This window comes from Rattus norvegicus, chromosome 2 (assembly GCF_036323735.1).
Source record: "Rattus norvegicus strain BN/NHsdMcwi chromosome 2, GRCr8, whole genome shotgun sequence".
NCBI lineage: Eukaryota > Metazoa > Chordata > Mammalia > Rodentia > Muridae > Rattus > Rattus norvegicus.
In genome coordinates, this window is record NC_086020.1 from 114,171,321 (window position 1) to 114,197,200 (window position 25,880).

The following is a 25,880-nucleotide window of genomic DNA, read 5'->3' on the forward strand; positions in this document are numbered from 1 at the left end:
GCATTAGATTACATTCCTAAAGCCAGCCACCAAGGCCTATTCCCTTATTTGGCCACTTCCCTGTGCCTGATTAAAACTCCAAGGTCCAACTATCAAACCGCCAAGGACCAGCAATCGAAATTCATTATGTGGCTACACTGGCTAACCTGTCCAATCATGGTTTACCCACTCATCCTAGCACAGAATCGCCCCCCACACACCCCCGGTTTCTCCTTAAATCCCACACCTTCATACATACTTCCTGTCTTTCTCACACAGAGGCAGCATCTATGTACAGACCTGCTTGCCCCTCTAGGGTAATAAATCTCCTTTGTGCTGAGAATATGGTATCTGGGGACCAACCCTGAGGCCACTTCACATATCACACACACACACACACACACACACACACACACACACACACACACCACACACTTCTAAAATAAGATGAATCTTCGGTTTCTTAAGAGATAGGGCATCTCAATAGATGGTGCATATTCCTTTTGCCTTTAAAGGCACAGAAGGAACAATTTAAAGATGACCCAGGGAGCTGCTCAGTAGTAACCAGAGCATGTGCGTAGCATGACACCTTGGTGCAATGCATAAGGCACACACAGAGAGATACTACACGGGGAAGGAAGGAAATGGGGGAGGGAAAAACGAAGTCCCAAGCAAAAGAAAGCTAAGCGGTTAAGAACAATCTTTTATGACCACAAGTGTGGGAGATTATAAATCAATAAACGGAGAAATTTCAAATTTTTCCCAGTTTATGGGAACCAAATAAAAGCTCCTGACATAAACACTAAACACACAGAAGTCCAATGAGTCAAAAAAAAAAGGAAAATTAAAATAATTTTCATTTGAGACAAATGAATACAGAAACACAGTATTCCAAGACTCACTGTGTGCACCTAAAGTGATGCTAAGAGGGGGAGTTTATGGCAACAAATGCCAACATTTTTTAAAAAAATATTCTGTAGGGCAGCAAGATGGCTCAGCAGGTCGGAGCACTTGCCCCAGGTCAGACAACCTGTGTTTGACCCTCAGAACCCAGAAAGAAAACAAGGAGAGCCAACTCCACAAGTTCATCTCTGCACTGAGGTGAGCACCCAGCATGCACGCACACACACTAATACCGGCTTTCAGTCTCATTCTGTCTCCTCGCTACAGAAAGAGGACCGAGAGACGCCTGAAGACTGTAGAAAGAGCAGACTAATAAGGAGGAGCGAGAGTTAAACAAGACACCAGAAAAACAACACAAAAGGTTTGGGGACCCTCAAGGGAAATTGTTCCTTTTTCAAGGGGAGAAAAAAAAATCAACAAAACATAATGACTAAAAAAAAAAAAAAAAAAACAAAACAGAAAGGAATCAAAATGGAAAACGCATTTGTTCTAACCAGCACAACATGTGGCCCGACAGTGCTGGCAATATCGTGGAATGGCATTTCATTTTTTAAATGTACTGCTACGTATGAGTAATAATTACATGGTGATAAATTGAATAACCAAGAGAAAAATGTGTATATTATTGGGCACATTTAATCCACCAAGAAAATGCTAAATAGAAAATTTTAAACAAGTGACAAGAAGACTGAATCAGTAAACTCTGTCATCAAGAAGGATCAAGGACGGGGTTGGGGATTTAGCTCAGTGGTAGAGCACTTGCCTAGCAAGCGCAAGGCCCTGGGTTCAGTCCCCAGCTCTGAAAAAAAGAAAAAAGAGAAAAAGAAAAAAAAAAGAATGATCAAGGACTCCCACCCACCAGCTGATAAATCCACTCCACAAGGTGCCAGTCTATAAAATAAACATGTAAAACTCAGGTTGCATTCCTATACCCTAAAAACAAAAGAATCCTAAATGGAAATTAATTTATTCTATGCATCAGTAAGAATTACTTAAGGATAAGTTTAACCAAGAAAGAGAATGATTTGTGGACTGAAAACTACAAAAAAATCCTGGGTGAAATTAAAGACCTAAGTGGAGAGACATCCCAAGTACATTCTCCCTAAAATCTAATTTTGTTAGGATGGCAATAAACCCAAAGCACTCCACGTATTTAGTGCAATCCTATCAAAATTCCAGTCATATGAAAGCAAAACAAACCCAACAGATACCAAATTATCAAAGTAGTAAGAATAAAAAAATCTGAGGCCCAGCATGGTGGCACACATGACCCCAGCACTGGAGAGAGAGGGGTAGGCAGATTTCTGAGTTCTAGGCCAGCCAGGCCATACAATGAGGCCCTGTTTTTAAATAGAAATTTAGACGACTCACACGTCTTCATTTTAATTACGTCAAAGCTCCGCGTCAAAACAGTGTATTTCTGAGTAAGGGCAGATATAAAAGAGCCCAGAAATATGCTTAAGTGACCTTTTTCCCCCCAATAAAGGTACAAAGACCATTTGATGGGAAAAACTGAGGTTGGTTTTGTGACTTGTTTTTTTCAATAAGAGGGGTAGGAAAACCGGAAGCCAATATATAAAGAAGAGGAGAGAGGGGAGACAGTATTACATCAGATACAAAAGTTAAGTGATAACTGATCAAGGACCAAAATTAGTGACACTGAACTTGGCAACAATTATGACTCCAAGACAACGAGTAATAAAAAAAAAAACACAACAACAACAAGTAACATAAACTGGACTATTAAATTTAAATTTTAAACTTGTTCATCAAAGAGTTAACCTGAGATGTAGGATACCCCGCAGATAAACTTCTGGCGGGTTATTTCCAGAGAGGTTTAACTGAAGAGGAAGGATACTGAACAAAGGCAGCGCTGGCTCAAGGGAGAGACTTCAATAAAGAAAAGCAGCCACGTCAAGCACCAGATTCACCCCTCTGCTTCCCGACAGCAGGGGTAGTGTGACCAGATGGACTGTATCCCATCAAACTGTAAGCAGAAAGAAGCCAGGCCTTCCTTAAGTTTCTTTTGTCTGCTACTCTGTCATGGCAACGAGCAAAGTAAGACTACAGTGAAAAAGACAAAGCAGAAAGATAGAAAATATAGTCAGTGGTAAAGGATGCTTGTGACACGGAAGGATCCTGAAAGCCTATCAACAGGAGGAAGCCAGACACAAAAGGCAAATATTTTCACTCCCTGTAATACCTACAAGAGTGAAATTAGACACAAAGGCAAGATTTACCGCTCAGTAACACTGGTAGTCTGGAAATAATTATGGCTGCAAACAGTGAATGTGCACAGCACCACTGGATTACTCTGAAAATGGCCAAAATGAGTGTATATTTATGTCACAGAAAATAAATGGTGCAGAGTATTAAAACCACATTCTCAGTGACTCCCAATGACTGTAACAGTTTCTCCATATTTGTGCCCTTATGAAAACCCCTCAATCAAGTATTAAGCTGGACTCAGTCACTCATTCTTTTTTCTTTTCATTTGTTTGTTGTTTTTTGAGACAGGGTGTTCCTGTGGCACCCTGGCTGTCCTGGAACTTATTCTGTAAACAAGGATAGCCTAGAACTCAAGAGATCCACCAGGCTCTGCCTCCTGGGTGCTGGAGTCAAAGGCATGTGTCACCACACCCGACTAGCAACCCATTTCTAGCCCACAAAGGCAAGGCAAGTGAGTGAGTGACTTGGAATCTTGGTCTGACGAACAGTGACGTTGCTGTCTTCTGGGTGACTTACTTGGGAAGTCAAGTTCCACACTGCCACACCATCAACAGAGACAACACGTCCATACTTGAGGAACTGTTTGTCCACACCCACATGATGAGCTCACCAGAGCAAGCCTTCTGGCCCAATCAGAGTCTAATGACATCACCCAAACCAAAGCACCCAGTCAAGCTGACCCCGTACTTGATACTCAGATACTGGCACTGTTTGCCCAAAGGTTTGTCCAAGTAGCAAGACAACCACAAAATCCTGGCACTTTTAACACCAGAATAATACTATACAAGTTTGTGATTTACCATAAAAATTCCTTGTTAATTATATGTGCATAATAAGGTAGAGAGAGAGAGAGAAATGGGGGCTGGAGGGGTAGTTGAGCGGGTAAGTACACTGCCTACTACTGCAGAAGACGCTCTTCAGTTCCCGGCATCCACAATCTCCTCTGCCTTCTGTAGGTACCAGTCACTCACTTGGTAAACATACACACATACAGGCATTCACACACATGGAGACAGATAACTCCGTTTAAAAGGAAAGGAAAATGTTCATCACAGGGGGATGAGAACATTAGCAGCTGAAACCAAGATGATCTGAACCAAACTTCATTGGCATTAAAAGTGTTTATTGGGAATATCATCCAATCTATACAAGTTATATACAAGGCATGAAAATGGCAAACAGCACAAAATACGATTGAGGTATAAGCTAAGAGCACAGTATGTCATGTTTCAATAAATATAATCCAAAATTTGTAAACTAAGTAACCAGATAGATGAGTCATTTTTTTTAGTAAAACCATATAAAATATTTATTTCATGTGAGGTAGAGGACAGTTTTGTGTGTCGTGTAATGCAACCAACCACAGCAATTTTAATCATAAAACTATATGCACTGGCAAAATTATCAATCGAGTTATGCTCAATGTAGCTAATGTGTTTCCGTAGTTGCAGAAGGGACCATTCACATACTGCCTTCCCAGGTTAGAAACTGTGGGGTAATTGAACTATTACACTGCCTTAAAATTACTACGGGAAGTCCTTCCAGCAGAAAAGCTAATGGTGACTACATGTATCACAAACTCACAACTCAAAAGGTGTCCTAGATTTAGCAATTATTCTAATGGGGTGTTCTCATGAGAATTACTTTAATGTGCTGTGCTTTCTTTATTTTCAAGTGAGGTATCTTATATTGAAGAAAAAATCTTATAAATTTCTTTTATACTAAACTAACTTTAAACACTATTTTGTTTTCTGGGCTTAATTTTAAAATGTTTTGTATTTGATCACTTTCTAATTCCAAAACAGTAGCACTATATAAGACATTTAATTCTATTTCTAAACAAGCTTCAAATTGTATTACATATTTTAAAAGCATTTAAGTGGGAAGATTAAAAAAGACTGTCCTTTTAAACAAGTTACAATACAAAATACCCATATATGCTTTTCTTCCAATAGTGGAAACGCTTAAGTATTTTACACTAGAAAAAAAAAGTTAAGCTCTGTTTAAATATCTCAGTTCCACGAGTATAATAAGTAATGCAGCAGTTCATATCACATATTGCTGATTGCTTCCATGAAACCATTAACAAGTAGATCCAAGTTCAGGAGCAGGGGTACAGCATGGACACAATCTGTCGTCAGTTTGTAATGTCCTGCCCTAAAGGTTAAATGCATAACGGACAAGTGAAAACAAGCATCCTTCCCTACTCACTCAAAGCATAGCATGGTGGGCAGACCTTTCAGAAGTGGATGAAAACCCTCAGGACTAGCTGTGCAGCTCTTGCTAGGGAAATACCTCGGGCACGTTTCTTATTACTTGTGCTTCCTTTTCATTTTGCTTTTCTGCAGACAGGAGCCACAGACACAGACACTAACCAGTGTTCTGGCGGACTCTGGAGGGATGCAGGGAGCCTGCAAACAATGAGGTTACTCACTGTTTCACCGACTTCGGTCTGCTTTATAATTCACTATGTACAAATCAGTTTTTTCATTACTCCTTCCCACCCCTGTACAAAAGATTTTACATATAAACAGCTTATATATTAAATATGTTATAAAATTAGCTCAAGAAGCATAAAACATCCTTATTTCCAAAACACAAGAGATATAAGCGAAAGACTAAACTTCAAAAATGGTAAAGCCCGAACCAAGCCTAAGTTGTTGGTAGAATCTCTCAGTGCTGGGTCTCAGCTGTGGTTTGTTTAAAGCCTGCTTGACGGCAGCAGGAGCTTCCACACTTAATACCTTTACACACGTGGTACAAAGTCCTCAGTGTGGACCATAGAGAAAAACCATCCAGAGCAAGCATCACTCTTCACTCAGTATAAAAGCTAACGCCTGTGTCTTCCACTCCTAAACACAGCTTTTCAGAGTAAATGGTCTCATTTCCCCCTAAACAGAGGATGGACTCCGAAGGGAAATCTGCTTGCCCAGTGAACTTGGCACAGCACACGAGACCTAACACCAAAGCAAACCTTAAGACAGCAACCAGCACACAAAGCAAGCATGCACAAAGTAAGCTTCCTATGGGTATTTTAGCAGAGGTCACTTGTGGAGGAGTACAGAATTTCAAAGTTGGTTTTCAAGCTATATGGTGCAATGTAAATTAAAGTTACTTTCAACAGTAGGAGATATGATATTTACAGCTGATTAAAAATTACTTTAAAGGAAGTTTAGACAGAAAATGATGGCACATCATTTCATCTTCTGGAAAGTGAAGACTACGCTCAACAATGTCACGAGGCAAGTTTCATCAAGACTAGAAAAATCACACTTACTAAGCAGCACATAAGCAGAACACTTCTGTCAGAAAAATAAATGGTGCAAGTCCTTGAGTCTGCCTCCCACACAGCCAAGCACAATGAACTGACATCTAAGCTAATGCTATTTTACAAACGCCTGTGGTTTCCTTCTCCAGAGCTAAATAAAATGACATATATGGTCCCTGTGCCACTTAACATGTTTCTCCCAAGGAGGTTACAAAAGTCAATACATAAATTATAGAACATAGCAGAATAAAACCACATTTAGGTCACAATATATTTAGGAAACAAACTCCCTTTTGGAAAGTAGAAAAATTGCCTTAGACATCAGTATCATAACACAAAGTATGACCATAACAGGTGTGATAACTCTGGTGTCTCACAGCGGGGAGGACAGTGACAGCCGTTTCTCCTAAGTTATTCCTTAACGCAGATCTCAGGTCACTGCATGTAGTACCATGAGACAGCTCGGGACACATGAAACAGAAGATAATGCCACAGCTGCTTTCAGGGACATCCCAAAAGAACTGCACAGGGCCAGCGGTGGTGGGGCTCATCCTGCCAACCCAACACTTGGGAGACAGAGGCAAGAGGGTCTCTGCAAGCTGGAGACCAAACAGAACAAAAACAACAAAGTACAAAGTTGCTAAGAATTTCCCCTAGTAAATCCCAAGCCAACCATCTAGTAATGTGAAATTCGATGGTAAAAATGTCAGACTTCATGTGCAAAAAACAAAAACAAAGAAAAGTGCAGAGGCTGCCCTTCCTCAAATCACGGAATTCATGTCATCTACAATTCCTGCTCCTAGCAGATACTCCCACTGTGGATTATTAACCTATCACATTTTCTTAGCTGACTGTAAATTCCTGATTTTAAGATCAAAGAGTCATCATGGTCCATTTGTGCAAGTTTTAAGATAACATTTAAACATACAAAAGTCCAAAACAATATTTAAGATATTTAGTATTTTATAATTTAAAAGAAAAAATCCATTATATAAATTTCATAAGACCTTTGTAAGACTACATATAAAAACTGTACAGAGCATTGTGAGTTACATAGGAAGCGGTGTGCGTCCGTGGAATCCACTTTCCTCATGCACATGAATGAGTACTTCACACCTCTATTAACAGGAAAAGTTCGGAAAGCATTTTAATTTTCTGAAGTCACACACACATATCTAGCTATGGTCACTCTTAAACAGAAAGACAAATTACAACTGCTTCTTGTGTGTACCATCAGAGCACAGCAAAGTGTGCCCCACCCACCCGCTGTATGTCGGGGAGGTGCTACTAGCATTTCATCAGGAAAACTCCTCTAGGAGGAAACCAGAGGAAACTCATTCTGCAACCTGAACAAAGTAACAACAGGCTGGGTGTATAAAAGTCAAGAGATTCTGTAATGAGAAGGCTCCAGAGTGAGTAGCTTTGTATCATAAACATTACCTGTATATCTACGGTCGGTCGAGCCTGAAGCAATGCATAAGAAAGCTGACACAGGTACTTCCCACCACAGGATGCTGCTTTGGAAAGTGTAACTGTTAGAAATACAGGCAGACTGCCTACGGTTCAAACTACATAGGTTATTATTACCAAGCCAACTGGAAAAAGTACAAAGGAGCATACATTTTCATTCATTTGGAAATGGAAAAAATCTGTATTAATATATAATCTTCACTTTTGCTGCCCTATAAATGAACAGAATGCCTAGCTACCTTCATGCAAGTAAGATGTTAGAATTCAATTTTCAAAGCAAGTGACAAACATGAAGTCCTGCCAACCAAACACAGGCGCGTCTCCTCTTCCGCTTACTCCTTGGCGGTCTTGGACGACTTCACGATCTGCAGCTTCAGTTCCTTTATCATCATCTCTAGCTTCTGCCTCGCCTCCCGCTCCTGTCTCAGTTCATCTTGCAGTTCTTGCCTGTCGGCCTCAGCATGGTCTAGTCTTTGCCTCAGTTCTGCCAGCTGTGATTTAAAAGCCGACGTTAGTTTTCCATCACTTTGACTTGCTTCCCATTCAGTCATCCTGCCATGGCTATGAAACAAAACGAACTGTTTTCCTGCATATCTTAGAACACCTAGTACTTGTGACAACTGACAAGACAGTGGACTGGAGGACTAGGAGCGTCACGAGGAACAAGCATGTGGCGTGCTCGCACAAAGGCTGCCGGCGTCACTCCGACAGTCTGCACAGCTGCATGTCCATGTGCTCGTCTTCAGCGTTTGTGAGAGGAGTGACACAGCCTTACTTATGTTTGCTTCCACTTCCAAGTACAGGAGGCAATAGTTGTGTTTGCTAATTTGGAACAAAAGCTCATCTTACTCTATCAAAATAACGAAAAACTAGATCCTATTTACTTGTTTATTCATTTATATGGTGCTAGAGATCGAACACAGGGTCCTATACATGTTAAGCAGATGCTTTACCAATCATCTACATTCCCTAGACCAAATAGATGCAAAATTTTAGAGTACTAGACATTAGTAATTTAGATAATTAACTACAGAATTTCAATTAAAAGTGAAAATAATAAAGGTTAAAAAACCTTATTAGAGCCAGGTGTGGCGGCACACACACTTAATCCCAGCACTTGGGAGGCAGTCAGATCTCTGATTTTGACTATACAATGATACCTTCTCCACACATCCCCACAATGAAAGCAGAATAAAGGAGGAGAGGAGGAGGGAAGGAGAAAGAGAACGCACTACCTTAGTGAATAAAAGCTGTGCTTAAAACAATTTCCCATCCTGAAATCTAGCCCGACTTGACCAAAGTAACTCCTTGACAGTAAGGTCCAGCCCACGCCACGGGTCCAGCCCATGCTGCAGACGGCCACTCACCTGGGCTGCGTATTCAGCCTCTTTGTCTTTCTCTACGTTTGAGTCACAGGTGCACTTCTGCTTCATCACCTGCTCCAACTTCTTCTCTAAGTCTCTCTGCTCAATATAAAATTCCTCCATCCTCTGAGCATGCTCATTCTGCAAAGACTCAAGCTCTTTCTGTAGATTCTGCTGCTCTTCAGTGAGCTCCTTCATCGCCTTTGAACTGCTCAGCATCTCCACTTCCTGTAACACAAAGTGAAAATTCTTTATTTCTATCCTTAGGAAGAAATACGTCACAAGGTGTGTGAAGTGCAGTCGTGCTATCATGTCTGCAGAGAAGTGACTGCCAGAGAACTGCTTCTCAGTATAAAGCACAACAGCGGAGTCCATCTGCAGTGTCTAGTCTGATGTCCTTACTGCTGAAATGTATCTTAACTGACTGTTTCCAGCCGGGCAGTGGTGGTGCGCACCTTTAATCCCAGCACTCAGGAAGCAAAGGCGGGTGGAGCTCTGTGAGTTCCAGGACAGCCAGAGCTACAGGGAAACCCTGTCTTAGAGGAAAACGGAGAGAGAACAATGGCTACTGCTTAGACAGTTACCATCTGCAACTGCTGCTTCTTCTGTAGAATTGAGCTCAGCTTCTCCTGCTGTCTCACATAGGTTCTCATCACGTCTTCCACGATCTTCCCCTTGTCATCTTCACAAGTAACATCTCGGACCACGAGTGGAGAGGAGGCTCCAGAACCCTGCTTGTCTGTGTCTCTCACTAAGTCGCAAATGGTAGATTCACATTTCTTTTTACTTGTAGAATTATTTGAGACCGATGAATCTTTAGAAAAAAATGGGGGTGAGCATTAATACCATTGGTAAAAAGTCACTGGAACAATCCATAAGTTAAAAATAAATTCCATTTATAAATCAATCAAAAGCAATAAAAGACTTAGAGAAGGAATTAACAAACGCAGTGCCAGATGACAACTACAAAAGAAACTAACACATGAAGACAGGAAATGACACTGCATGCTCATGGAATAAGGCTTCATCTACTCAGTGTGATCCACATCAAAACCGCAGCTCCTGTTTCTGCAGAAACTAACTAGCTCATTCTAAGATTCACATTGAAATGTGAGAAATTCAAAATACCTAAAACAACCTAGAAAAAGAGTAATAAAGTTGGGAAGACTCACAACCCCCAACTTCAAATCTTCCTGCAAGCTACATTACAGTGTGGGGCTGATAGTGTTTGCCCATCAGTGTGAAGACCCGAGTTTGAATCCCCAGAACACTTGTAAAGCCATGTGCAACAGCACACAATTATAATTCCAGCCTTCCTAAGGCAAAATAAGTGTAGATACAGTTGAATCCCTGAGGCTTGAACGACAACCGACAAAAAGACTGTGTCTCAAGGTAGGAGGCAAAGAGCAACACCCAGAGTTATCCTCTAAGCTACGCGTGCACCCCACACAAATGTATGCACACGTATGCACACAAACACATCGCACATACACACCAGTAAAACTGTGGTGCCGACAGAAGACTAGACATTTAAATAAGCAAAAAGGAACGCAGAGTCCAAGTGCTCACTTCGACAGCACATTTGCTAAAGCAGAATGATTCACAATTACACAAGGCCTGAGAAGGACAGCATGCAAACTTGTAAAGCAGAACCTATTTTTTAGAGCAAAGTACATGGATATATATGTATGAAGATAGACTATGAAGCCTACTGCTTTGTATGCTAACTAAAGAGTAATTTCAGCATCCAAGCCAGGAGCGGTAGGTGACATACACCTGTGATCCCAGCACACAGGAGGCTGATGGAGATCAAACTCAAGACCAGCCTGGGCTACCAACAAGGACCTTGTCTCAAAAACTTTAAACTGCTGTTATCATGGTGCCAAGACAATTCAACCAGAAAGGAACAATCTCTTCAACAAATGGGCAGCAATCCGAACATGTAAGCAGAAAGAAAAAGTGAAACTTCTATTAACATAAATGCTACTTCAAAATGATCTCAATACAAGATCAAAGAATTAACTGTAAAAGCTAAAGCCATTATGTATAAATCTCTCTGGCCTTGGCCTAGACAATGCATTTGGAGGTGCAACCCATGAGGTAAGAAAGCAAATTAAACAACAAACTGAGCTGCACACAAATTGCAACCTCACTAACAGAACGAAGGACGGGAACTGTGAGAGACTGGCAAATCTATGTCTAATAAGGATCAAAACATAAAGAGAGCTCCTGGAACTCCCTCCACACAAAAGAGACAACCCAAGCTAAAAACAAGCTAAGGTTGTGAACAGGGCTTTTTCTTCAAATAAAATATCCAGTGTCCATAAAACCATAAAGACATACTCAACTTCATCAGTCATTAAGAAATGACAAGTCCAAGTCATCACAACACTGTACCATACATAACCACTGCAATAACTGTACTCAGAATAGACAGTTCCAGTGCGGACAGAGATGTGCAGACTGTGAAACCTTCAAGGACAGCTGAGAACTTCTCAACCATGTGCCTACTGTGGAACAGTCTAACAGTCTCTCAGAACATCAGCAGTTACACAGCCCAATACACTCTACCACTAAACGCATACGAACAAGAACTGAAAGTGTATGTCCACACTAAAACTTGCATGCCAGTTGGCAGTATTCTTCATAATAACTACATAGGGGACACAATGCAAAATATCTACTAACTGAAGAGGGGTTCAACAAAACCTGCATAAGCGCAGGAAAACATTAAGTTCTTTTCTTAAAAGAAATTGTTCCTACTAGAAACACAGTAGAGAAAAACATGCCTAGTAAAACCAGACCTCAAAACCACACACTGTCCTTCTTTTTATCTAAACTGTCCAGAATAGGCACATCCATAGAGACCACAGAGGGTCAAGGAGCTAAAGTCACCCATCGGGTCACTGCCACAGGATGACAGGGATCTATCTGTACAGGAGCCATGACAATGCTCTGGGACTAAACAGCTGGGATACTTTTCACGACATGGTGGTTACACTAGAGACAAACAGATTGTATGCTTTGAACTTCTATGGTAGGCCAAACTACCTCACTTTGTTTTTTTAATTTAGTTTCTGTTAGTTGTGTTTTGCCTGTGTGTATGTTGTATATCATGTGTACTTATATGTGGTACCAGCAGTGGTCAGAAGAAGAAATCAGGTCCCATGGAACTAGAGTTACAGGTGAGTTGTGAGCCACCATGTGGGGGCTTAGGAATCAAACCCAGGTCCTCACAAAGAGCAACAAGTGCTCCTAACCACTGAGCTAGCGCTCTAGTCCCTCACATTACTTCTTAATCATTAAAGAAAGTTAATTAGAAACCAAACAGAATGCAAGTGTTATATTACTATCATAGTTCAATTCAGAAGAAACTGAATCACAGCAATAATAATTCAAATACAGGAAGCTGTCACACTGTATGCAGACAGGACTGCCAGACGGACACCCGAGGGATGCTAAATACTTCAGCTGCATGGCACTGAGCATGGCTAAGCTGCAATGCGCCATGGAACAGGGCTGTATCTTCATGCACACCTTCCCTATGGTCTACGCATTTTAGAAGGCATAGGAAACAGGCAGGCTTTCTCCAAGGTATCAGCCAGGATCTACACCGATGTCATCTATCTGTCCCAACTTTGCTTTACTATATAAGCAGTCCCATTCTATACCTCCTGAACCACAAATCCAATGCAGATATATTTAACATCAGGTAAGTGGTATCTCTGTTTACAGAAGAAAAAACAGCGAAGATAAGGGATTCTACCAACAAGAAGGGGAAGGAAAAAGGGAGGTGACAATGTCACTGCATGGGAGCTAGTCGTCCTTTCTCATCATCCTCCACAGGCTGCCACATTCTAGAAAGCTCGCAATTGAGGTGCAAAGAAACCATCCTGAGTTTTCAAAGTTAGAACTGTTTTAAAGTAAAAGTTGTGGTTACAGAAGGGGAAATTACCTTAAATACAAAAAGCCTTTAAAATACTGAGCAAATGTGTTTCTTAACTATCTGATTTGAAAAACATAACTTCTGAATACTTACCTAAACAACTGTATAATTCTCTACTGGTTTTTAAATCCATTTTCTCCTGCTCCTCAAGTGAGACGTCTGGGTAAGACACTGTCTTTTGGCGCTTACTACTATCATGAGGCTTTTCTGACTGTTTGGAGATGGACTTACTTGTCTCTGCCTTGGTGACCGCTTTAGACTGGGACGCAGCAGAGGCGAGCGACACATTCGGTGCAACCACTTTGTCACACATGTACAAGTAGTAGCTGAGACAGAGGGAAAACAAAGCACACATTACATCACACTAAGTGTGCATTAGGATGTGACACCCACCACTCTACACCCTCAGGGCTACCAGAATAACCAAGATAAAACACAAAGAATCCAGGCCATGGAAAAGACTTCTCAGAAAAGAAAGTCCGTACTTAAGACAGCAAAACTGAGGGATTTTGCTATTTTGAGAGTAACTTCAAAACCCTAAAAAATAAATAAATAAAATTAGAAAACAAAAGTGAGTCTCTTCCTCTTTCCTTAAGACCACCTGACAATTAAAAAGGATGGAAGCCCAAGCCTGACACCTCACATCTGTAGCCCAGGCCTGCCTCCTGCGCTCTACTACTTTCTCAACACACGAGTAACTACGGATGCCAACTCCTGGGCTTCTCAGCAGCTCTGTTGGTGAGGCCCCAGGACCTTACACACCTCAGCGAGAGCACAGGAGTACTGCCCAACTGCCCCACAATCCTTGCAACAAAATCCATAGAACAGTCTCTTAAAATTATGAATGAAGCAGCAATAACAGACACTACAAACCTAAACTAAAAGGACAACACTGATTTTTCTCCAAGTTCACGTAACTGTGAGCTTGAGTCATCTACGAGTCTTACATAACAAATTTGAGACACTTTACAGAGTTTGATCTGTAATTTAGAATCTAAGTAACCTTCCAAGAGGAGAAACGGTCCCTTATCTAACCCTGCCCTACACTTTCATCTCCTTTTACATCTCAATTTCTTTTTTCTAATTCTTCCCCTCCCTCCATTCCCTCCAGTCTCTCCCTGACTTCCCCCCAGATCCACTCCTCCATTTTTCTTTAAGGGGGAGAGGAGCGCAGACCGCCCAGGGATACCAACTGAACATGCCCAGCCTCACACAAGGCTGGACAAGGCGACTCAATAGAAGGAAAGGGCCCCAAGCACAGACAGAAGAATCAGATGTCCCACTTTCTCTCTGCAGGATGCCTGTGTTACTACTCTTTATCTCTAGGTCCGAACACTTGGTATTCTAATTAAAAATTAAACAAACCCTTACGGATTTAATATCGCCTAGAAGACTTAATAAGAAACTGTATGATAGTGATTTGTGCACATCTGTGAATTTTAAGGTTCAGACTGAACTAGGATTTTTATTGAAATACAAACTCTTGATTTTGAAAGATGTGGTTATAAAATTTCCAAGTTTCAACCATTTGTTTTTAAAATTACTATGTGGGGTACACACTTTTAATCTCAACATTCAGGAGGCAGAGGCAGGTAGACAGACCTCTGTGAGTTTGAGGCCAACCTGGGCTACATAAGGAGGCCAGCCAGGGTTACCTAATGAGAACTGGTTTCAAAAAATAAAAATAAAACAAAAAGCAAAGTAACACATTCATCTCTTGAGATAAAATAAATTGATTCAATTTCTACTTCAAGATTGAAATTTTATATACACCCACACAAAAGATGCATTCAATCCCAATGTTCTTGCCTAAAACAACTCTGAATTAGCATTAGCTAACAAGGAAAACCTAAAGGTAAGCGACTTAAGTCTTAATTCCTAGAACTGTAGGAAGACAGCTGTTAATAAACAGATAAACAAACCAACTAAGAATCAACCAGTCAGGGAAGGGGTGGGAAAAACAAACAAACAAGCACACAACCACTAGGCAAGCTCAGGCTCACTCACCTGGGGTGTAAAAATGAATGGGTCTGAGGACCGTGGTCACCTTCCTGTTTTATAACAGGATACCATGGTGGCAATTCCATTCCCGAAGGCGTATCTGTCTGTAGGAGTACACAGAAAGGAACATTACTGAGAGGAGAAGATGATCCTCTTTGCTCAATATGGTTCAAGGGATAGAACCCAGGGATTAAATCCAGGGTCTTGCCCTCGTTAGTTAAACACTCTAACCACTGGGCTTCACAGCCAAGCCCTGTTGGCTAATCTTCTGTCCACTTGATAGGGCTGCAGAACAAGTGTCACATTTTTAAGGCTCATCTTCTATTAGGAGCTCTCCCACAGTGCTATGTCTCATTTCTTGACTTATCGACTGCTACTATCTTGTCACAACTTTCAATACGCACATTCAAATGGCACAGCTTAGCAGAAACAATTTCATACTTTGGAAATCAATTCCAAATAAAATAACACAATCCTGAAAATACACAGCATTGAGAACCTCTTACTCTTGGTGCCACAATCGACTTTCCTCTACCCCATAGCCACAGCACTTGCTAAAATTTTAACTAGATACCATTCTATAGCAGTAAGTATTCTGGCCAATTAAACGTGAAACTACTGTGCTTGCTATTAAGAATTAGTAAACCATATTCCTCATAAATATTAAAAGCTTTTTTTAAGTACCTATAAAGGAACAGGGGAATGGTAACTGGTAATTTCCTAAGTATTACTGGCTAAGAATTTTACACACTCTAATTAATTCTAATAAACGCCCCCTCCATTAAGCAGTGATCTTTAGAACAACACTAAAAGAATAGTCTATGGTTCTAGCAGTTTTCTTGTCTTGGCCTGGTTGATACTTTGTCCTCACATATTTCCGTGACAGTCACTCCCCTGATTGTGAGGAGAAATAGGGAACAAGGGTCCCTGACAGAAAAGCGAAGGAGGAGCTGAAAGGGGCCAGATGAAGGCAGACAGCAGAGATGCGATGTGCACAGGTCCAAAAGTGGGTTAAGGACGGTCACCTAACAGGGCACCTGGCTAATCTCTGAACGCTTGCCTCCAATCCCATCTGCAATCAGGAGGAAGATGGGAGACTAACAAGCTCATAATGAAAACACAGAATTTTGACTATAGCCCAGGGCAGAGTACTCGCCTGGCATAATAAGCAAGGCCCTGAGTTCAATCTCCAGCATTGCACATAAAAAGTGTGATGGTTGGGTGAGATGGCTCAGCGGTTAAGAGCACTGACTGCTCTTCCAGAGGTCAACCACATGGTGACTCACAACCATCTGTAATGGGATCCGATGCCCTCTTCTGGTGTGTCTGAAGACAGCGACAGTGTACTCACATACATGAAATAAACAAATCTTAAAAAAAAGAAAGTGTGATGGTGATCATACAAGGGATGGTCACCAACACTAAGAGTTAGGGAGGGTAGTTTATATGTCCCAACATTTCAGGTCAGGAAAGAACACAAAGGGAAGAATGACGTGCAGTTCTTGGTAAAAGTAAAGTCAACTCGCAGTGGCCCAGGGGCTCATGGGAGTCTCGTGGGGAGACATGTTGCTAATGAAGAAAACCATTGTAAACTAAAAAAACTTCTGAGAGATCAGACAAGCAACTCAATGCCTGAAACAAACCAACCAACAAACAAAAAGACAAAAACAGAAGGAACAACTCTAGAGTAAACTTTACACAACTTCACAAGTGTGACTTTAATGCCACGGAAAAGTTTTTTAAAAAGTAAAGAAAACTGGAAAAGAAATGTTGGGTGAGGTGGTTACATTAGACACTTGGTGTCACATGTTAGACACCTGTCACTAAGCGGGATAACAAGAGTTCAATCTCTGGAACTCACACAGCAGAACTGACTCTGGTAAGTTGTCCTCTGACCACAACAAGTATGTCCATAGCAAATGCTTCCCCCCAATAAATAACTGTAATTTTTAATATTTAGAAAACTAAAAAAATGAAAAATAATTTGTATTGTTGGGAGATCTTAATGTTTTCTAAGAATTACTAGATGAGGAAATTGAAATACAAGTAAGACTACAAAATTATAGAAGAAAAGAATATTTTCATAAATTAATCTTTATTTTTATTTTACATGTATAAATATTTTTGTGTGCATGTTATCTGTGGATCATGTGCCCGAGGAAACCAGAAGGAGGCATAAGATCCCCTGGAACTGGAGTTGCACATGGTTGTAAGCCACCTTGTTTGTGGTGGGAATCAAACCCAGGTCCTCTAAGAAGAGCAACCAACTATCAAGCCACCACAGGAATGCTTTAAATGGCTTAAAAGTTGATTATCAAAGTAAGAGAGAAAGAGCCAGAGAGAGCCAGGGACAGAGGAAGAGGAAAGGGAGGGAGAGAGGGAGAGGGTGAAGAAGAGAGCACACTTGATCCCAGCACTCAGGAGGCAGAAGCAGGGGGATCTCTCTGAGCTCAAAGCCACCCTGGTCTACAGAGTAAGTTCCAGGATACCCAGGTCTACACAGAGAAACTCCAGCTCAAAAACAATATAAAACAACACAAAACAAGAAAGAATGGGTTATTAATTGAAGACTGCTATGTGAGTAGGCTATTTTTCTGGGAAAAAAATCCACGAAGCTAATAAAATATTCTTTAAGATTCCAATAAGTAGCACAATTCTGATGTATTATTCAGAATCAGGGCAAACTCAACCACTTACTTACAAAGTAAAGCAATCAGTTGTTCACAGGTCCTCGGCCTACAGCAGACTAAAAAGAAGTGACTTCTAGCAATAAATACTAAAGGACAAATGTTCATAGACCACTGATAACCTGAGAGAAGAATTACAGAATATAGCCATAAAACCTGCTGTAGCAAAAGATAATCTGAGGGTGTCAGCATAGGCCAGAGCAAGTCATTTACTACATTTCAATTGTGTATGACTAAACCAGTACTTTGAGTTACTATGGTAACTGATGCTTAAGTCTTGAGTCCAGATGACATCATCAAGCTATATTCTGTAAACTATTTAGATCTAAACTTATTTGGAACACTTAAAGTCGCTTTAAATATTTACAATTTTAGGGATCTAATTGAACAGTTAAGAGCACTGGTTCCTCTTGCAGAGGACGCAGGTTCAATTCCCACCACCCACATGGAGGCTCATGGCCATCGCTAACTCCAAATCTACGGGATCACACATCCTCTTTTGATCTCCAGGGGTACCAGGCACATACACACCACACACACACACACACACACACACACACACACACACACACACAAGCAAAACACTCATACACAGAAAAATGTAAAAAATTTTAAAGATACAAAAGGTGGTTTTTTTTTTTTTGAAAAACCTGACTTCTTTAACATTGTGATGCTCGGGGTAGCTTAACTCCGTTTGATGAGAGGGCATGTTGAGAAACATCAGTAATTCAGTAATTACTCTAATAATCCAGGGAAATACAAGATTATCTTGAATTAAGTCAAACTTTGTGGTTAAACTCATTAAACAAAACTCATAATTGATCTTATATCTTAAACAAGTCTAGATATATTGCCCCATAAATCACTTCAAACATTAAAGTTAAAATCACTACACTGAACCACACATTAAATAGGTTTTCCTAGTATACAGACTAGAATCTGAAATCTTCAGAACAGCTTGCAAGAATTTTTCAAACTTTGATTTGGAATATGACAACTTTAATCACTAAATTTATTTCAAAAGCCTACTTTGACTTGTGTGGTCATTTTATTCATAATACAAGCACAGAATGCCCTTTTTTAAACATTTGAGGCAGTGTCTCATTATGTAGACCAGGCCGGCCTTGAACTCAAGACATCCACTGCCTTTGCCTCCTGAGTGCTAGGACTAAAGGCTTGAGCCACCACGCTTGGTTATTATGCCTTTAGTTCAGCAATTTCTCTACATTTGAAACATATCTTTTGCGTTTATTTATTTTTAAGTATTCATCCTCCTCAGTTTCTATTCTTTGTTTCTTATTCTTACATCAGTCAACTAAAAGAGTCACAGACCACAGGCTCTGAGCAAACGTCCTGTTCGAGTTTGCCATCCGTTGCTATGATAAATACCATGGGCAGAGCAAGGTGGGGAAAGGGCTTCTGTGACTCACACTTCCAGGTAACAGCCCATCACCACAGGAAGTCAACACAGGAACTCGAGGTAAGCTGAGGCGGACACCCGTGGACTAAGGTTGTTTACTGGCTTGCTCTGGCTTCTGCTCAGCTAACTTTCTTATACAGCCCTTCTTATATATCACCATAGGGTGATAGGGCTTTCTTATATCACCCTATGGCTGATAATGCCTATCACGGGCTGAGCTCTTCTACATCAATAAGCCATCAAAAAATGCCAATCTGACCTAGGCAATGCCCCAAGCAGACAACTGAAGCTAGCTGGAACACTTCCTTCAACAATTACCTGATATTGTCCCTAGCCAATGTCTGATTCCCCCATTCAACCCTAGCAAGTGGCTATCTGGCCTCTCAACAGTAACTGGAGGTCGAGAGCGTCTTTATTTTACACATTAGTACCTAGCACCATGCCTACCACGCAGTGCTTTGGGTGACTCTGAAGACCCTGGAGTAGCAACGGTCCATGCGGAGCATTTGCCTAGCATGTGTGCTCAACTAGCTCGCGGGTTCAATCATCAGCACCAGTGAAGAGAACACGAAAGGACATAAGAGGCAGGGGAGTGGCACAAGGTTACTTACTGGCTACCAAGAAACTCCAGACACTCTCAGATTTGGATCTTTCTCCTCCATGAAGCACAGGGGAAGCTGAACCTGTTTGGTTGCATTTTCTAAGATGTACAACTTTATACAAATCCTAAGGGATGCACAATGCCAACAGCGATAAAGTACTGCAAAGTCATTTTGCCTAAATGCTGCGGTAAGCCATAAAACACACTCCTAACGAATTATCCTAACTGCATGTTAAAAACAATTAAGCACATATTACAAAATGAAACAGTAACAGTCATGCCAGATTTTCTCTTCTAAGCCTGCATTTGTGTCAACATACAAATTAGGTTTTAGGGAAAGAATATAATTAAATGATACCACAGTAACGCTCCCGCTCCTGATCAGAAATACAAATTAGATCCCGAAACCAGAGCATCCTCTGCCTTTTTTCTTACACTCGATGTGGGACAATTTACTCCTTTGTGTACTCAAACACTAAAGCAATATGCATTTTCCTGCTTGGCAAGTGGAGAAGAACATCACTTAGTAATTGAAGGCAGAGTCTTATTATTTTAAATGCTCTACTGCTGGACTGCCCCACCATCGTCTACGTCAAAATTAACAGATGGCACCATTTCACACATACAAAGTTTCAGATACATTATTTCAATCCAAAGACTCCTTTTCTACTAAACATCAAATTAACACCCATGAAAACAAAATTTAAAGGATCCCAAAATGTTTAATAAGTTAATTTTTAATAAATAACCCGTAGGAAAAGTCTTAAAGTTTTCCTACACGTCTACATCTTGGCTCTGGTACCTCGAGTACACAGCCCTTACATAATCAGACATCCTAAGCAGCAACAATTGGTCTGGGTGACACATGCTAATCAGTTTCACAATGACACAGTTTAGGGAAGTTGACTTCATCTTCTAAAAAGAATTTTTGGTACTACTTTAAATACAAAAGCATGTCCACCTGCTCCAAGCTATTTGTATCAAATACTCCACACTGCACTGAATTCTTATGAGTGCTAGGACTGCACTCCAGAATAAACTTGGTTTCTAAGTGGTATGCTTATTTTTGTAATTATAATATCAGATTAATATTATGCTCTTTAATTTGTAGTGACAAATGTTTATTATCTAAAAAACTAAGACAATGTTTTAAAATGCTGATCAATCTTCCAAATTCCCAATAAAAATTAAGACATTTACATGTTTTTATATTTAGAGTGTGAGGATGTGTTCATATGAGTTGAATGTGTGTGTGTTTGAGAGAAAGTGTGTATGTTCATGAAACAGTTCTCTTCTCCCACCATGGATACCCTGGGGCCTGAACTCAGGTCATCAGGATTGATGGAAAAGCCCTTACCCACTGTCATCTCATTGCCCCTCCAAAAATACTTTTAAAAGCAGAACTGTTAAAAATGCTAAAAACAGGCGCACAGTTAAGAGAACTGTTGTCTCTCGCAGAGGAACCCGGTCTGACTCCCAAACCCACATGGTAACCCGGAAACATATGAAACTCCGGTTTTGGTAGCTAGACAGCTTCTTCTTGATTTCTTTGCAGGCACCAGGCATACAAGTGACACATAGACATATTCAGACAAAACACCCACACACATCAAACAACAGTTAAAAGTGCTACAAATAATCATCATCTTTAACTTCTTGTGTTCAGAGACAGTATGCTGGCCGGCAAGCTTAACAGTCTTAATGGGATGCTTACATGAGAACTAAAATATAACGCGCATTATTATATAATAGGTTCAACATAAATCCACGACCTCTCCAAGGACACCACTAGATCAAGCTATTACTGCTTAAGAAATATCTCTTTTAGTATGAAATGAGATGCCTGGCTCTGGGTCTCTTTAGCATATGTAACACTAAGACACTCAAGTGGTCAGTAAATGACTGCAGAGGTACACAAAGCACCTCGTAGCCCATGGCTGCCAACAACGTTCACTGAAGGAAACCCAATCCCTCAGATGGTATCTGCTTTCCTCAGCATGCTCAGCATATTGTGAATGATTATGTCAACAACTGAAATGAAATAGTGTTATGTGGTTGCAAATAGCTACTTAAGCGCTTTTCAGCTTTAGGTTCATGCCACAGTTCTTGAGAATTAACTAACCTAATGCAAAACCGAGGCACAGTGATCTAAGCACCTGCATTAACGTATCTAGAGCTGATCCCGTGGATCCCCGGGAGTGACATCAGTGCCTGCTGCTCACACTGAAAGACCAAACTCTGCAATAATAAATATGTAGTCGTTATCGTAAACCGTGTGAAGCTGTAGTACAGCTATCCCTTTGCAATGTGAGGAACTGGTAAGAGTCTTGTTAGGAGTTAAAGAAATTAGGAAAACAAAATTTTATACTATGAGCTTTACGTAAGAAACTACGAACATCAGCTTTTTCCTCCAAGTGCTTAGGATCAGTCCAGAGCCCTGTACACACCAGTCAAGCATCCAGCCACTGAGCCACATCCTTAGACAATTAAGCAGTGCTCTAATTTGCTTTCAGTCATGGTGACAGAACACTGACCAAAAACAACCTGGGAAGGCAAGAAAGGGCTTATGTGACTTTACTTCCAAGTCACAGTTCACCATGGGAGAGAAGTCAAAAGCAACTCAAGCAGGAACTGAAGCAGACACCACTGAGGAAAGCTGATTCCTGGTTTGCTTGGCTTGCTTGCTTCTACAAACCAGGAACATCTGCCCGGGGGAGGACCTCCCACATCAATTAGCAATAAAGAAAGTGCCCCAAGACCCACCACAGGCCAATCTGATTGAGGTAATCCCCCAATTCAGACTCCTTCAGATAACCCTGCCAGTAGAAGCCTCGTAGATTTAGACAAAGTAGCACTCTCAATGCCACCAGAGTATTTTCACTGATACCTGTCAACTGTTCAACGTGTATAACATATCATGTATAAAGCTAAGGCTAAAGCCAAATCTATACAGATGCGTACCAGAAGGGCAAAAGGGGCTGGCTCCTATGGAACTAGCTGTAAAACACATCTGCAGGGACCAAACCTGGGTCCTTAGCGAGAGCAGTCAATGTTCTTAACCACTGAGGCAGCTCTCCAAATTCATATAAGAGTTTTTTTGTAAGATTTCAGAGGTGCTATCTTTTTCCATGCTTCAACTTTTAACTTTACTGACGCTCTATCTGGATAGTTTTCTTTAAGGCAGCACATAACTGCCATTTTTAGCCAATCTGGTAATCTGGCCATTAACTGGGGGTATTCAGATCATTTGTATTTGCAACAGTTATTAATATCACTGCATCCCATCTACCTCTTATTATTAGTACTCCATGTGTCCCTCGTTCTTTTACAATTAAAAAAATAAATATAAGGCTTGATTTTTCTGTCTTATTTGGAAAAATAGGCATTTTAAAAATATGGTGTGGGGGCTGGGGATTTAGCTCAGTGGTAGAGCGCTTACCTAGGAAGTGCAAGGCCCTGGGTTCGGTCCCCAGCTCCGAAAAAAAGAACCAAAAAAAAAAAAAAATGGTGTGATTTGAACATTCAAATAATGTTCACTGTGAATACAAAAAGAATATTGGCCTTACTGTGTATAGTATCTCCAATTTTCTACTTTATTCTATTTTGTTTTGGCTATATTTAAATGTTAATAACCTACTAAAATGGGAATGGGGATTTAGCTCAGTGGTAGAGCGCTTGCCTAGCAAGCGCAAAGCCCTGGGTTCGGTCCCCAGCTCTGAAAAAAAGAAAAAAAGAAAAAAAAAAAACAAAAAAAATAACCTACTAAAATGATCTCATGCTCCTTCTGACCCTTTTCAACCTGGTTATAAAAAGTATTAAAAATGCTAAGACACTGACTTGTGTGAAGGGCTGCAATGTACTGTTCTTGGGGAAACTGGCAAAGCAGCTTCCCAAGCATTTTCTGTAGGGTTTACTTCTCTCATGGAGCCCCGCATGAGACAAAAAGTACACAGATGAAAAGCTGTAGTTTGAAAAGTAACTCAAGGGGCTGGGGATTAGCTCAGTGGTAGAGCGCTTGCCTAGGAAGCGCAAGGCCCTGGGTTCGGTCCCCAGCTCCAGCTCCAAAAAAAAAGAACCAAAAAAAAAAAGTAACTCAAATTAAAAAGAATCAATATCTAACTTTTTACTGTCTTTAAAAAAAATAAAAAGCTAATGATTCTATTTTAGATTAAGAAAATTAATGTCCTATATTAATTAAGACATACTATCCCTAAAGTACTATAAAACTTTACAGTAAAATCAGGGAACTTCCAGTATTACAAAAAATAAACTCTAAAGACTCAATCATCATAAACTCCCTATTAAGATCCACTGTCAAAGAAAACAGTGTTCCAAATTAACTTTGACCCAATCCAAACAAGTCTGCACTAGGCTCTATTATCTGAAACCTCAAGGAGATGTCAACCAGAGTGCGAGTGGGCACCACCTCAAAGAAACCAATCGACATACCTGTTTGGGTTGTTGCAGTCTAGTAATTTTAAAATGCTTCTGTTTCTTATTACAAACCTCGAGGAGGAATTCCCATGTACATATTAATATTTCAGTAACCATTCAATACCATCTGACATCTCTACATAATAGACTTCCAATTTCCAAATGCTTTCACATCTATCCTCTCATTTGATGAGTTACACTGTTATATATATAATAATTATGGATGACCATTATCAAGCCATTCTTTAAAAACAGAAAACAGAAAACCTGCTGGCCTACGCAGCACACCTTTAATCCTAGCCCCTGGGACAGAGGCAGGTGGATTTCTGAGGCCAGCCTGGTCGACAGTATGAGTTGCAGGACAGCCAGGGCTACACAGAGAATCCTCAGATAAAACATGACAAACATGGGCAAGGTCTTGAATTTGATCTCAGAACTCAAAAAAGAATGAATGAATACCATATATTAAAAAAGTATTTGCTTACTTCCTTAGGATTATAACAAGAAGCCTGTTTCCTATAAATATAGCACCTTGCCAGGGATGAGAAATATGTGTACCATTGTTCCAGTGATCACCACAGAAACAAAACTGCAAAACTAGAGGGGGTGAAATGGTTAATTTCTTTGGGGGAGGGGGAGCATGAACTGAATCTCAACTGAGGGATAACACAGGTTAAGTTCTCTACCACCAAGGAGAAAGTATCTAAGCTGTTTATCTTAAGGACATCTGCATCATAGATCACCTAAAAAAAAACAATATTCCTTTAACTGTATAAAGTAAAACTACAATTCTGTACTAAGAGCAGACAAATCTGAATGTTAGAAATCTTAATTCTGGGCTGGAGAGACGGCTCAGCGGTTAAGAGCACTGACTGTTCTTCCAGAGGTCCTGAGTTCAATTCCCAGCAATCACAGGGTGGCTCACAACCATCTGTAATGGGATCTGATGCCCTCTTCTGGTGTGTCTGAAGACAGCTACAGTGTACTCATATACATAAAATAAATAAAATTTTTTAAAAAAGGGAAATCTTGGCTGGGGATTTAGCTCAGCGGTAGAGCGCTTACCTAGGAAGCGCAAGGCCCTGGGTTCGGTCCCCAGCTCCGAAAAAAAAGAACCAAAAAATAAAAAAAGGGAAATCTTAATTCTACTATATGTTAAGGGCATACGCCACCCATTCTTTAAGGATCTTTATGTGTATGAGTGTTTGTGTGAGCATATTTACATGCCTGTTGCCCTCAGAGGCCAGAAGAGGGCTTTAGATCCCCTAGCACTGGAGTTACAGATGACTATGAGCTGCCATGGTGCTGGGAACCAGAGCTGACTCCTTGGCAGAAGCAACCAGTGCTGAGCCATCTCTCTGTCCCGGCACACACCATTCTCACCTTAGTGAATTAGAAGTAGTCAGTCCTGGGCTACAGAAGAATCGCCTACAGTTCTGTTATCAGCTAAGCATACGTGACCTTTTCTAGTGTGCCTGAACATGAGCTTAAGCACCCCGCAGGCTTATCTGAGTGGTGTATCTGCTTAGCCTGGGTCTTAGGCTGAGATTCAGATGCTCTGATTCTTACCTGGCTGAA

General features: G+C 40.7%; 1 protein-coding gene across 6 annotated transcripts in view; it reads right to left on the reverse strand.

The window, feature by feature from the left end:
- Window positions 1-4,213: 4,213 nt before the first annotated feature.
- The window catches only part of Skil (SKI-like proto-oncogene), a 28,130-nt gene continuing 6,463 nt past the window's right edge, over window positions 4,214-25,880 (reverse strand). For 2 of the 6 annotated variants that reach the window (XM_063281143.1, NM_001398591.1), the window contains 5 exons: window positions 15,167-15,264; window positions 13,391-13,485; window positions 9,798-10,027; window positions 9,217-9,441; window positions 4,214-8,340 (listed from right to left, as the gene is read on the reverse strand). In XM_063281143.1, coding sequence (XP_063137213.1) covers window positions 8,182-8,340; window positions 9,217-9,441; window positions 9,798-10,027; window positions 13,391-13,485; window positions 15,167-15,264 — 807 coding nt within the window. In that variant the 3' untranslated portion in view covers window positions 4,214-8,181. Of the gene's footprint in view, window positions 8,341-9,216; window positions 9,442-9,797; window positions 10,028-13,252; window positions 13,486-15,166; window positions 15,265-25,880 lie in introns of all 6 variants that reach the window. The other 4 variants (XM_039103606.1, NM_001398590.1, XM_063281142.1 and 1 more) reach the window with 3 other exon arrangements.